This window comes from Lipotes vexillifer, unplaced genomic scaffold, assembly GCF_000442215.2.
Source record: "Lipotes vexillifer unplaced genomic scaffold, Lipotes_vexillifer_v1.1 scaffold408, whole genome shotgun sequence".
NCBI lineage: Eukaryota > Metazoa > Chordata > Mammalia > Artiodactyla > Lipotidae > Lipotes > Lipotes vexillifer.
In genome coordinates, this window is record NW_006787469.1 from 2778796 (window position 1) to 2791149 (window position 12354).

The following is a 12354-nucleotide window of genomic DNA, read 5'->3' on the forward strand; positions in this document are numbered from 1 at the left end:
GAAGTACCCTTCTCCACAATCCTGCTTCACCCCAAATGGACTAATCAGGGTAATACCAGAAGAGTTCTCTGCTGGCCTGCCTCTATCTTTGCGACAATTCTACTGAAAGAACTACATTACCATTGCTATTCCTTTGCTTAAAAGGTCTTTTTTAGCACGTACCTATATCCGGCCCATCCATGAGGGTCCAGCATTAAATCCCCCCTCTATTCTGAAGACTTCCCTGCTACCTCTGTAGTAACCTCTCAGGCTGATGAAACCTCAGAGAACTTTCTTGTTGGACTCTCATGGCATTGAGCATTTTCGAGCTCACAATCGTGCATGAATGTCTTCTGTTCCCTGCTGGATTACAGGAGCCTTGACAGCAGAACCTGTGGCTTAAATGTCCCTGCATCCATCGTGGCCCTAAATTCAATCCCTCCTATACTGTGAATGCTTAATAATGCACTTGCTAAGTGGGTGAATGAAGTGATGTCTTGCTCTTCACATATGAAGATGATGCTATTGACCCACCACTAACAGAGGCAGAAGAGGCAAAAGAGCTGGAGGGGCTGGAACAATGTACTAAAACGAACAACATCACATTTAACAGCGATAAATATGAAGTCCTGTCATCAAGCCTCATTGTAGAAGGCTGGTCAGACATGGTGAGGACTGGGAAAAGGCCAGTGGGTTTTAGTTGATGACAAATTCAGGATGAGCCAAAAGAACTGCATGGTTGCTAAAGTTAGTTCACTTGTAGGCTGTATTAGGAGAAATATGTTATCTAGATTGAGAGAGGTCACAGACCCTCCTCATTTAGTCAGAACATGCTTTGAGCACTCTGTGGAATTCTAGGATCACATTTAAGGACAGACATTGACAAAGTTAAGTGTGTCTAGAGGAGGTTAACTAGGAGGGTCAAGGATTTGGAAATCACATTATGAGGAATGGCTTAAGTAACTGGAATGTTTAAACCAGAAAAGAGGACACTTAAAGTGGCATGGCAGTGGTCTCCTAAAATTTATGTGATGGTAGTAAGAGAAGGAGGAAGAATTAGACTTGTTATATTGACCATTCTGGAGGGCAGAACTAAGACCAGTGAATGTAAATTTGGGGAAGCAGATTCTGATTCAAGTTTTTAAAGTTTGCTAATCATTATAGCAGTGGGTTACAATGCTGGAATTATCCAGCAGAGGCTAGACGATCATCTTTTGGTAATATTACAGGAACAATCACTGCTCTGGAAGGGGCTTGATCGGTAGGACTTAGGGTCATTTATGATTTTGTGACTAACAAGCAGACTAGTAGTGGGGACTTACAAATCTTCCCATGAAGAAGTAACTACTGTAACAACTGCCTTTCTACCTTAAACAACTAGAAAACCAGACAAAATATATAAACAATGTTTTTCAGACATTGGACAACAACCAGTGGAGGACTGTTATCCCGAGAGGAGGGAAACAAACAAAGTGAGTCTACAAGTGCCCCAGATTACCCTGTTGAGGAAATCTGCAGATGGCAGGGCAGGGAGGAGGAAGCTAAACAGAGGCCAGGAGTCTTGCCGAGCTGGGGAGACTGCAGTTTAGGGAGGCCACGATGGCTAGAAACTGTGGGGCAGAGGACTGAACAGGAGGGAGCTACACACAGAGAAAGAAAGATTTCTGAAGCTCTGCAGAGAAGTCCACTCACATCTTTGAAACAGAAGTGATCTGTGCATGGGTGAGAGGGAACTATCCAAGGCTGGGGGAACAACCAGCAGACATGAGTAGGCATAATAATTTCTGAGATCCACAGGGCCAGGAATAGTTCTTGTTCTTACCAGAGCGGAGAGACCTCATGACACATGGGGCCTCAGGCAGAATCCTCCAAAGGGCACTGCCTTTGGAGTGGGATTAAATTAGACCTAGACTAAGGCTGCACGGGCCCTGCCCTAACAAAACTTAAAGTCAAGCCTAGAAAGGGTCAAACAGAATCCAAGGATCTTAACTACATCCCAGAACAGAGTCCAGCAGTATTTACAGCAACATAAGAAAACCCAGCACCAAAAAATGTAAAATTCATAATGTCCAACAACCAACCAAAAATTACTGGGCATACAAAGTAGAAGGAAAATACAGCTCATAACCAGGAGAAACATCAATAGACAGAAACAGACCAGAAATGTCAAGATGATGGAATTAAAAATGACTATTATAAATCTTATAAAGGATATAAAGGAAACAAGAACCATGATGAGAAGAGAAATGGAAGACATTTTTTAAAAAAAAGACACAAATGTAACTTGTACAGCTGAAAAAACTACAATATCTGAAACAAGAAATGCACTGTATGGGATTAATAGCAGATAAGATATTGCAGAAAACATGTGAATGATCCAGAATAAAGCATAGAGAGCGAGAAAAAACAAACAAAACCCACCAAAAACAGAGCCTCAGTGAGGTGTGGGGCAACAGCAAATGATCACCATACTGTAATCAGAGTCCCAGAAGGAAAAGGGACAGAACAATATTTGAAGAAATAATGTCTGAAAAGTTTCCAAATTTGATGAAAACTATAAATCTACAGTTCAAATCTACAGTTCTAATACCAAGTATTAGAACATAAAGAGTATCACACTGAGGCACGTCATATTCAAATTGCAGTAAACCAGTGACAAAACAAAATCTTAAAAAGGTGTCAGAAAATAAAAAGAAACATTATATACAGAGGATCAAAGCAGACTTTTAAACAGAAACTATCAGGTCAGAAAACAATAAAACCTGTGTTCAAAGTGCAAAAAGAAAAAAATGTAAATTGTGAATTCTATACACAGAAAAATTACCTCTCAAAAATGAAGGTAAAATGAAGACTTTCTCAGACCAGTAACAGTTGAGAGAATTCATTACCATCACTAATCAGAAATATTAGGAAATTCTTCAGGCATAAAGAAAATGAAATCAGAATGATATCTGGCTGAACACAAAGGAATAAACAGTTCTAGAAATGGTAAATATAAAGGACATTCCTCCCTTATTTTAAAACCTCCTTAAAAGATACCTGACTAAAAGCAAAATACTTACAATGTACTATGAAGTTAATAACATATGTAGAAAAATATTGGCAACGATAGCACAAAGGATGAGAGAGGGGAAATGGAAATATTGTTTTAAGGTTCTTATAACAATATATGAAGGCATATAATATTTTTGAAGGTAGAATGTAATATGTTAAAGACGTATACTATAAACCCTAGAGAAGTTTCTAAAAAAAAAAATCCCACCAAAAATAAGAGTTATAGTTAGTAAACCAATAGTAGAGATAAAATGGAATAAAAGCTATTCAATCTAAAAAGAAGGCATGAAAAGAAAAAAATGGAAAAAAAGAACAGTTGGAACAAACAGAAAACAAATAGTAAAATGGTAGATTTAAACCCAACCATTTCAATAATTGCACCTCATATTAATGGTGTAACCACTTCAATTAAAAGGCAGGGATTGTCAGAGTGGATACAAAGCAAACTTCAGTTAGTGACTGTCTCTAAATCCAAATTTAGCAGACTGAAGAAAAAAAAAAAAGAATGGAAATCAATAAAATAGGAAACGAATGAACAAAAAATAGAGAAAAATCAATGACATCAAAAGCTAGTTTTCTGAAAAGACAAAATTGATAAATCTCTAGCCAGAGTGATCAGGGGAGAAAAAGGGAAGACATAAATTACCAATATCAGGAATGAAAGAGGGGATAGCACTATAGATCCTACAGATAGTGAAAGGGAATATCTGAAAACTTAGGTGAAATGGAAACATTCTGAGAAAGATACAAACTACCAAAACTCATTCAAGGAGAAAGAGGCAATCTGATAGCTCTTTATCTAGGCCCCTGTGGTTTTACCAAATATTTGAGGATGAAATAATACCGATTCTACACAAAGTTATCCAGGGAACAGAAGATCCTACTGATTTATGAAGCCAACATCACTCTGCTATAAAAACCAGACAAAGACATTATTGGAGAAAAACAAGGGGAAAATATGTTGGTTTTTTTTCCTTTAAAAATAGAAATAACGGTTATGAGGTGATATATTTATGAACATTTTAATTAATTTATTTATTTTTGGTTGGGTATTTTTTTTTAACATCTTTATTGGAGTATAATTGCTTTACAATGGTGTGTTAGTTTCTGTTGTACAACAAAGTGAATCAGCTATATGTATACATATATCCCCATATCTCCTCCCTGGTGCGTCTCCCTCCCTCCCACCCTCCCTATCCCACCCCTCTAGGTCGTCACAAAGCACCGAGCTGACCTCCCTGTGCGATGCGGCTGCTTCCCACTAGCTTTCTGTTTTACATTTGATAGTGTATATATGTCAATGATACTCTCTCATTTCGTCCCAGCTTACCCTTCCCCCTCCCTGTGTCAAGTCCATTCTCTACATCTGCATCTTTATTCCTTTCCTGCCCCTAGATTCGTCAGAGCCTCTTTTTTTTTTTTTTTTTTAGATTCCATATATATGTGTTAGCACACGGTATCTGTTTTTCTCTTTCTGACTTACTTTGCTCTGTATGACAGACTCTAGGTCCATCCACCTCACTACAAATAACTCAATTTCGTTTCTTTTTATGGCTGAGTAATATTCCATTGTATATATGTGCCACATCTTCTTTATCCATTCATCTGTCAATGGACACTTAGGTTGTTTCCATGTCCTGGCTATTGTAAATAGTGCTGCAATGAACATTGGGGTACATGACTCTTTTTGAATTATGGTCTTCTCAGGGTATATGCCCAGTAGTGGGATGAGCATTTTTAGTTAAATGCAACATAGTAGAATTGGTTAGGAAGTAGCCAGAGGATATGCCAACCAGCAGGTATCAGCTGTAGTTATTATTTTCTTAGATGGTCAAAGGGAACAAGGGGAAAAAAATAGGGAAAAAAACTAGCCATAGTTTTTTAATTTTAATTTTTTTTTTGAGTTCAAAAAAAGTGTTTAGATTCAGATTCTCTCTTCCTTATTTTATACACTTTCTCCAAAAACAGGCCTAGCAATTCAAAAGGAGAATGAAATAATGTATTTCCACCCCACAAGCAAGGACAGGACCTCAGTGGGAAGGTTGGGTGCTCCACGGTTAATACTGTTTGGGAAATCTGACTGTTGAATTGTGAAAGATTTCCTCTGGTCTTTACCTTGACATGGTTTCCTTCTTTATCTGAGACAAGGGCCACATAGGTGATTTCATGATGTCTGCAGTACTCCTGTAATTCCTCTTGGGACTGAAACAAATAAACACAGCAGCTGGAACAGCTTCAAGTAATTAACGAGAATGAAAACACTGTGTTCAGTGGATTCTCAAAGTGAATAACTAAACATGCTGATTTCAGGGTTTATATAAATATTTAAATATTAAGCAAGAAGAGTACAGAATTCAAAGGAGGAATAAGACTTCCTTTGCTTTCCTTGCTTTCACTATTGTTCTAAGGGGCCACGCCATTCAATGTGGTCAGGACACAGTAAGAGGTTTTCAGAAGCTTCACATCTTGATAGAAGGTGCCAAAAATTACACACACACACACACACACACACACACACACACACGCGCAGAGTGTAAAGGCCTTTGGGGAAAGCAAAGGCAACAAAAGAAATAGTAGAAGGTGAAAAGCAGAACTGAAGCATAAAGCAAAGAAGCATCAGAGCTGAGAAGCCTGCAGTGGATGCCCCTGTGCAGGGCTGAAGTCACTGTTACTGAGCTTATAATTTTACTTTAGGACAGAACACTTCTGTAAACAAATGGCATAGGATACTGTTCTGTCAAATGACTATATTGCTCAGCATACTTCTGACATAAATTTTTACATAACACACACAAAAATGGACAGCAGCAGCTCTTGGCAGGTAATGTGGAAGAAGCAGGTGGGAGGGTGGGGTTCTGTTTCCTTGGGCATCTCTTCACTCTCTGGGGCACCACGAGTGTGGCTGAACGTGTGTACAACTCGGAGGACCACCTGGAAGTGCAGCCCCTTCTGTGATCTGCTTGTACAGAAGTTAGTCATCTAAAGGCCCCCCTTTCTAAAGGGTAGGCAGGTGCTCAGTGGTGCCATTTTCCTCACTCTGTGTGTGGAACCCAGAGCAAGTGTTAGGCCTGCTGTGGGAGGTCTGAAGATATAAAGCTACAAACACACTAAACACAGAATGCCTTTGCGAAGTGTGCTAGGCTGGATAATGGCCCCATAAAGATGTCCCCATCCTAATCCCTGGGAACCTGTGACTATGTTACCTTATATGGTAAAAGGGACTTTGCAGATTGAATAAAGTTAAAGATCTTGAGATGGGGAGATTATCCTGGGTTATCTGGATGGGCCCAGTATAATCACAAGGGTCCCGGTAAAAGGGAGACAGGAAGATCAGTTAGAGATGGAAGGACAGAAGCATAGCGTAGAGAGGAAAGAAGATGCTACCCTGCTGAGTTTGAAGATGGAGGAAGGGGCCATGAGCAGGAATGCAGGAGGCTTCTAGGAGCTGGAAAAGGCAAGGAAGTGGATTCTGCTCCTAAAGCCTTCAGGAGGAACCAGCCTTATCAGACCCCTTGATTTTAACCCAGTGAAACTGATTTCAGCCTTCTGAATTCCAGAAATGTAAGATAATAAATAAGTGTTGTTTTAGACCACTAAGTTTATGGTAATTTGTTATGGCAACAATCAGAAACTCATAGAGGGAGCAACTGAAACCACAGAGATAAAGAGTTTGGCAGAAACTAAAGCCGTAGAGGATGATTTTCTATTGAAGCCACGACTATGTGCACTCCACTCACAGGTGCTTTTTGTCTTATTACCTGTGACCAGTCATACATGATTTCTGCTGTGATTCCCGCTGACCAGAGTTTCTGGGTTAGGTTGATGGCCCTGGACATGGACATCTGGCCAACACTTACAACGAGGAGGTCACAAGAGCTTACTGTAACCTGTATCAGAAACAGAGTGATTACATTTAGAGGAGGGAGACTGTGGGCATATATGTGAGGCCAAGGAGACAGTGCTCATGTGAAAACAGGCATCTTAAAATTGTGTACAGCGACATAAATGCAAACGTCTTCGCTTCAAATGACATGGTTAAAAAAAAAGACACAGTCAAAAAACTTTTATATTAGTCTTTTAAGATAGGGTAGTTGAAATTATTTCTAAGTCATCAGAAAGACATTCTTTTTCTCTGGGAAAACTAATCTTGCCTGAAACATAGGGAAAAAACCATTTCTAGCTTTGTAGAGTACAGCAGTATTTATGAACAAAGGGCTTTGATATGAGTCTGCTAACAAGTGTAATATCTCACATTTCCATAGCATATTACAGAGGAGGAGGGTAAGGCTAGTGCACTAAGGTCCCCCAGCTAAAAGCAGAGGCTAAGTACTCACACCAAGACTTAGGCTTGTCTCTCACGGCAAAGGTAGTCTCCCAAAACCTCAGTCTATAGCTACCACATCTGAGGCTCCATGTGTCTGACTACAAAACGAAAGACATCTCAAAGCACACTGGGAAGCAAAGCTGGAACTTACAGGTTCTTCCATGTTGAGGACAGCAGCAGTTATCTTGTCTATGGCCATGCTGACCCCAATGGCAGTAGGAACTGGCCCCAGAGCCTGTGGTCCTCTAAACAGGGGAATCTGTGGAGAGAGAGACACAGCTCTGGTTATGAAATGGAGATGAAAGTGTGATTATAGGAAAAGCAATGATTTGCACTCTAACAGCAACTTATCAAAGGGTTCAACAAAATAAAGTGTGTGTGTGTGTGTGTGTGTAGCAAGAGAGAAGAGCAAGCACACATGTCACTTCATGAATGTTGATGAATGTTGCATCTAGCTCTGCACTGTTCAATCTGGCAGCCACTAACCACATGGGGCTTGAGCATTTGAAATGTCTAATCCGAATTCACATGTGCTGTATATGTAAAACACACTGGTTGCAAAGACTCAGAATGGAAAAGAATGTAAATTAGCCCCTTAATAATTTTTAAATGTTTGATTATACATTGAAATAGTATTTTGGGTATACTGGGTTAAATAAATGCTAATTATAAAGATGTAGAAAAAAATGTAAAATAACTCCTTAATGATTAAAAAAAATTTGATTACATGCTTACATATTATTTTGGATATATTGGATTAAATAAAATATATTGTTACAATTAATTCCACCTTTTTCTTTTCACTTACTTTATGTTACTAGACAATTTAAAGTTGCATACATAGGTTCTAGACCAAGATGGGTAGGTACATTTCTCCCTATTCCTCCTGCTAAGCTAAAGCCCCTGGACATTACATATAAAACAAACATAAGACAACTCTGAAAGTGGAGAGAAGATGGCAGGCTGACCAGGGGCCATGGGATCTGAGGAACGACATGTGGTGAGTTCCCTGGGTTTGGTTTTTGCCTCAGATACTCTGGACTGGGTGCTGGAGAAACTGTCAACCCAGCAATGCCAAGGAGAACAAACAAGAGAGCCCCAAGGAAAAGCTGCTGTCTCTGGTCAAAAGACCAAGAAAGGGGCAACCCGGGAAGACAGAAAACTTTTAGACAAGATCTGCCCTGCTCCAGTCAAACATCACAGAAAAAGCACAGACACTCCCACTCACAAAGGCTGAGTGCGGGCCAACACATTCACCCTTTCCCAGATGTAAGGAGGCCCCCGCCAATTCCCAGCAGGGCGGCGTCTGAGAAAACTAAATGGGGAGCCAGGGCTTTCGTATCCGCCTGGGAGTAATGCTTCCCCCAGCGGTGTCAGTGGAGACCAGGACCCCTAGGATCCCCGACTTCCGCCCACACCCAAACAGTAACCAGGCCCTCCTCCCCTCTGGGGCAGTGCCGGAGGAGGCTGAGTGGGAAGCTGGAACCTTCACCACTATCCAGCGGTAACAAGGCCACCTGCCAGCTCCCCCATGCCCCCACCCCTCCACTATACTCTCAGTGGAGGTGTGTGTGAAGCGGTAACAAGGCACCCGTCCCACGCTCCGGATGTAGAGGGAGGCCAAGTGAGAAACATGGATCTTCACCCGCAACCGACAGCAGCCAAGTGCCACCCCCTCCCCCCCCCCCCGCCCCCCCCCCCCCCCAGCCACACCAGTCGCCCTGCAGTTCCTCGAGCAGGAAAGGCGAGTTCCTGCCTCTTGCTCTTTGCAGTCGCTGCTCCTTTTTTCCTGGAACGTGATGACCCTCCGTTGGTCAGTCAGGTCAGTTCACATGCTGCCGCCTCTGTGTGGCCTTCCTGGCTTTCTCCAGGCGGGGTTCAAGGGCTGCTTCCTTTGCTTTCTCCTTCTCTATTAGTCCCAGTCGCAGTGCTGTTATTACTCAGCTGCTCATCTGTCTCCCCTGTTGCCCTGTGAATGCTTCCAGGTGCCTGGGCCATCTCTATGTCCCCTGGCCCCACCCCCACCCCGTGCCTGGCTCATGCCTGGGGCTTGAGGTGCCTTGGGGGAGGAGTGAAGTCTGGAGTTTGTGAGTGCGGGGGGAACCTTCCAAGGCAGGGGCTGGGGCTGGCTCCATGCCTGCTGGCCATCCTTCTGGAGTCTCAGGCCAGGCACCCCCCTCCCCAGGGTGTCAGGAGCGAGGTGTTGGTGATGACAGGGATGACTGCCCAGGGAGAGCGCCCAGGAGAGCATGTCTCCCAGATGGCACAGATGCTGTTTGTGCCTGCGCTTGTGAACGGCAAAGCCCACACCGTGCGAGGGTCATGTTTTCAATCACCCCAGACACAGGCCAAGTGCCACCCCCTCCCCTGCCCCGCGCCCCCCCTCCCCCGGTACAGTATCAGAGGAGGCCTCCTAAACCAGAAGATCTAGGGAAGTTCCACAATCTCATAACGTAAGACTCAAAATGTCCAGAATACAACTGAAAATCACGTATCATAACAGGAACCAGGATCTCAAAGGGAATGAGAAAATCAACAGGCACTAACAGGATGACATAGATGTTGGAATTATCTGGCAAGGATTTTAAAGCAACCAGCATAAAAATGCTACAACAAGCATTATAAATAGGCTCGAAACAAATTTTAAAAATGCAAAGTCTCAGCAAAGAAGCGGAAGACAAAAAATTCACTGGATTGGCCCAATAGCATAAATGGAGATAACAGTGGAAACAGAGAAATTGAAGATAAAAATCAATCTAAACAACAGAGAAAACAGACTGTAACGCAGAATGTCCCAGAACCACAGGAGCATAACATTTGTGTCATCAGTGTCCTAGAAGGAGAGAAAAAAGAAGGTAAAGCTGAAAACACGGTAGAAGAAATAATGTCTGAAACACTCCTCCTCTGATACTATGCTGGATAGTGGTGAAGTTTCCGGCTTCCCACTCAGCCTCCTCTGGCACCGCCCCAGCAGGGAGGGGGACCTTGTTACTGCTTGGGTGTGGGTGGAAGTTGGGGATCCTGGCCTCCACTGACTCTGCTGGTGGGGGCGTGGGGGTCACTGCCCCCAGGCAGATATGAAAATCCTGGCTCCCCGTTTAGCCTTCTCTGATACCTGCTGGGGCTTGGTGGGGGACCCACATTAGCAAAAGACAAACCTATAGATTCAAGAAGCTGAGAAAATCCAAAACAAGACAAATCCAAAGAAAGTCAGGCCAAGATACATCATAATTAAACTTCAAACTAAAGACAGACAAAAAAAAAAAAACTTAAAAGCATTGAGTGAGAATCATCTTTCCTATACGGGAAAAATAATTCAAATAACAGCAGATTTCTCATCAGAACCCCAAAATTTTGGGTAAATAGAGCAGACTTTCTTGAGTTCCTCAGAGTTTGACATTGGAAGCAAAAAGCACAACACTGTCTGATGTGGACCTCAATGTGTGCTGAGGAAATATTTAAGACAATTATAAATGGGGGATGGGGTAAGGGACACAGAGGGAGGTAAGGTTCTATATTCCATTTGTACTGTATCTTAGTTGTGGTGGTAGTTATGGGAATCTACACATGTGATAAAAATGGCACAGAATTAGACACATACAGTGTATGGATGTCCACTTCCTGGGTTTGGTATTTTATTATAGTTATGCCAGCTTTTTGGAAGCAACTGGGTAAAATGTATACAAGACCTCTCTGTACTATCTTTGCAACATCCTGTAAACCTATAGTTATTTAAATGAAAGTTGAAAACATTAGAAATGTAGTTCACAAGACATTTCTACTCCTAGGTGAAATATGTATAGGTGTTCAATTATACCAGTGGTTCAATTTTTCTGTAGTTTTGAAAAATTTCAAAATAATGAGTCGAGGAAGAAATGAAATCAAGTCAGAACAAATCAACAAACACAGGGCAAGCCCTCACCAGCAGGTCATATCTGCCACCAGCTGCAAGGATTTCAGATATAGCCCTTTGCCTCCGTCTGATGAACGCCACAAACTGGAAGATGATTCCGCTGTGCTGTTGCACTTTGTAAACCAAGCCCAAATTGATCAAGACCTGCCAAGGGAAATGCCATACAAACGTGTCAAGGGCTCGAGATTTAGAATGTGCAGTGCTGAAGACACCATTTTCCATCATCAGCATCAGAACAATCTATTTAGTATAAACAAAATATTCAGTAAGATCTGGCATGCGGTCTGTTTAAACTACAGCCTGCCAAGTAAGAGAAGCTCTGTTCTCTTCAAGAATAACCACTTCTCTGAGGCTGACATAATAAGGATTGCTGCACAATAGGAATTGTGATGCTTGCAAAGAAATTCTGATTTCAGACAAAATTATTACTAGATATCAAATGTTCCAAAATGTAGAAAGCAGCGTTCTTCTGGAAAAATAAAACTTACTAGCAATTATAAAATAAAACCCATTTCCTCCTTGTGCTATTATTAATGCTACAAATCTGTGCTGCCAGAATCAAACAGTTGCCAAACCTGTAACTTTATGCCAAGTTTCTTCAACAGTCCCACAACCTCCTCTAGATCCTTTAAGCCATACTGCACCAACTGGGCAACACCCGTTTTCTGTTTTATTAATGAATTTATTGTTGGTGTCAGATCTTGCAGCTCTCCCTTCTGCTCAATAAATTTGTAGAGTCGACACAGCTGGAAAGCAAAGAGGCACAGTTAGCTTCCAAAACCCACGGCAAGAAAGACTCACTTTGCAGTGTGTTTCCTACACACAGGGGAGCATGGCAGAGCTTTTGTACCTCCGAAAGGGTGGATTTTGTGGTCAAGGGTAATTTTAATCTTTCCCACAATCCCGACTAAGGATTATCCTTTTCCAAAACTCTAAAGCACCTTGCAGAAGTGCTTTAGGTACCTACTCAGAGTTAATTTTTAGTCACACACACTTACAGCAAATGCTGACCCCAGCAGAGCAGACCCTGGTACTAGCAGATCCTCCATTATATATTTTTAGGCCAGTGTTGCTCCTCTTTCCC

At 41.9% G+C, this 12354-nt stretch overlaps 1 protein-coding gene across 1 annotated transcript in view; it reads right to left on the reverse strand.

The window, feature by feature from the left end:
* EIF2AK4 (eukaryotic translation initiation factor 2 alpha kinase 4) overlaps positions 1-12354 on the reverse strand; it is a 123878-nt gene that overhangs the window by 9062 nt on the left and 102462 nt on the right. Inside the window, exons 28-32 of the mRNA XM_007460187.1 lie at positions 11846-12016; positions 11280-11414; positions 7509-7616; positions 6792-6920; positions 5149-5235 (exon numbers count right to left, since the gene is read on the reverse strand). Coding sequence (XP_007460249.1) covers positions 5149-5235; positions 6792-6920; positions 7509-7616; positions 11280-11414; positions 11846-12016 — 630 coding nt within the window. The remainder of the gene's footprint in view (positions 1-5148; positions 5236-6791; positions 6921-7508; positions 7617-11279; positions 11415-11845; positions 12017-12354) is intronic.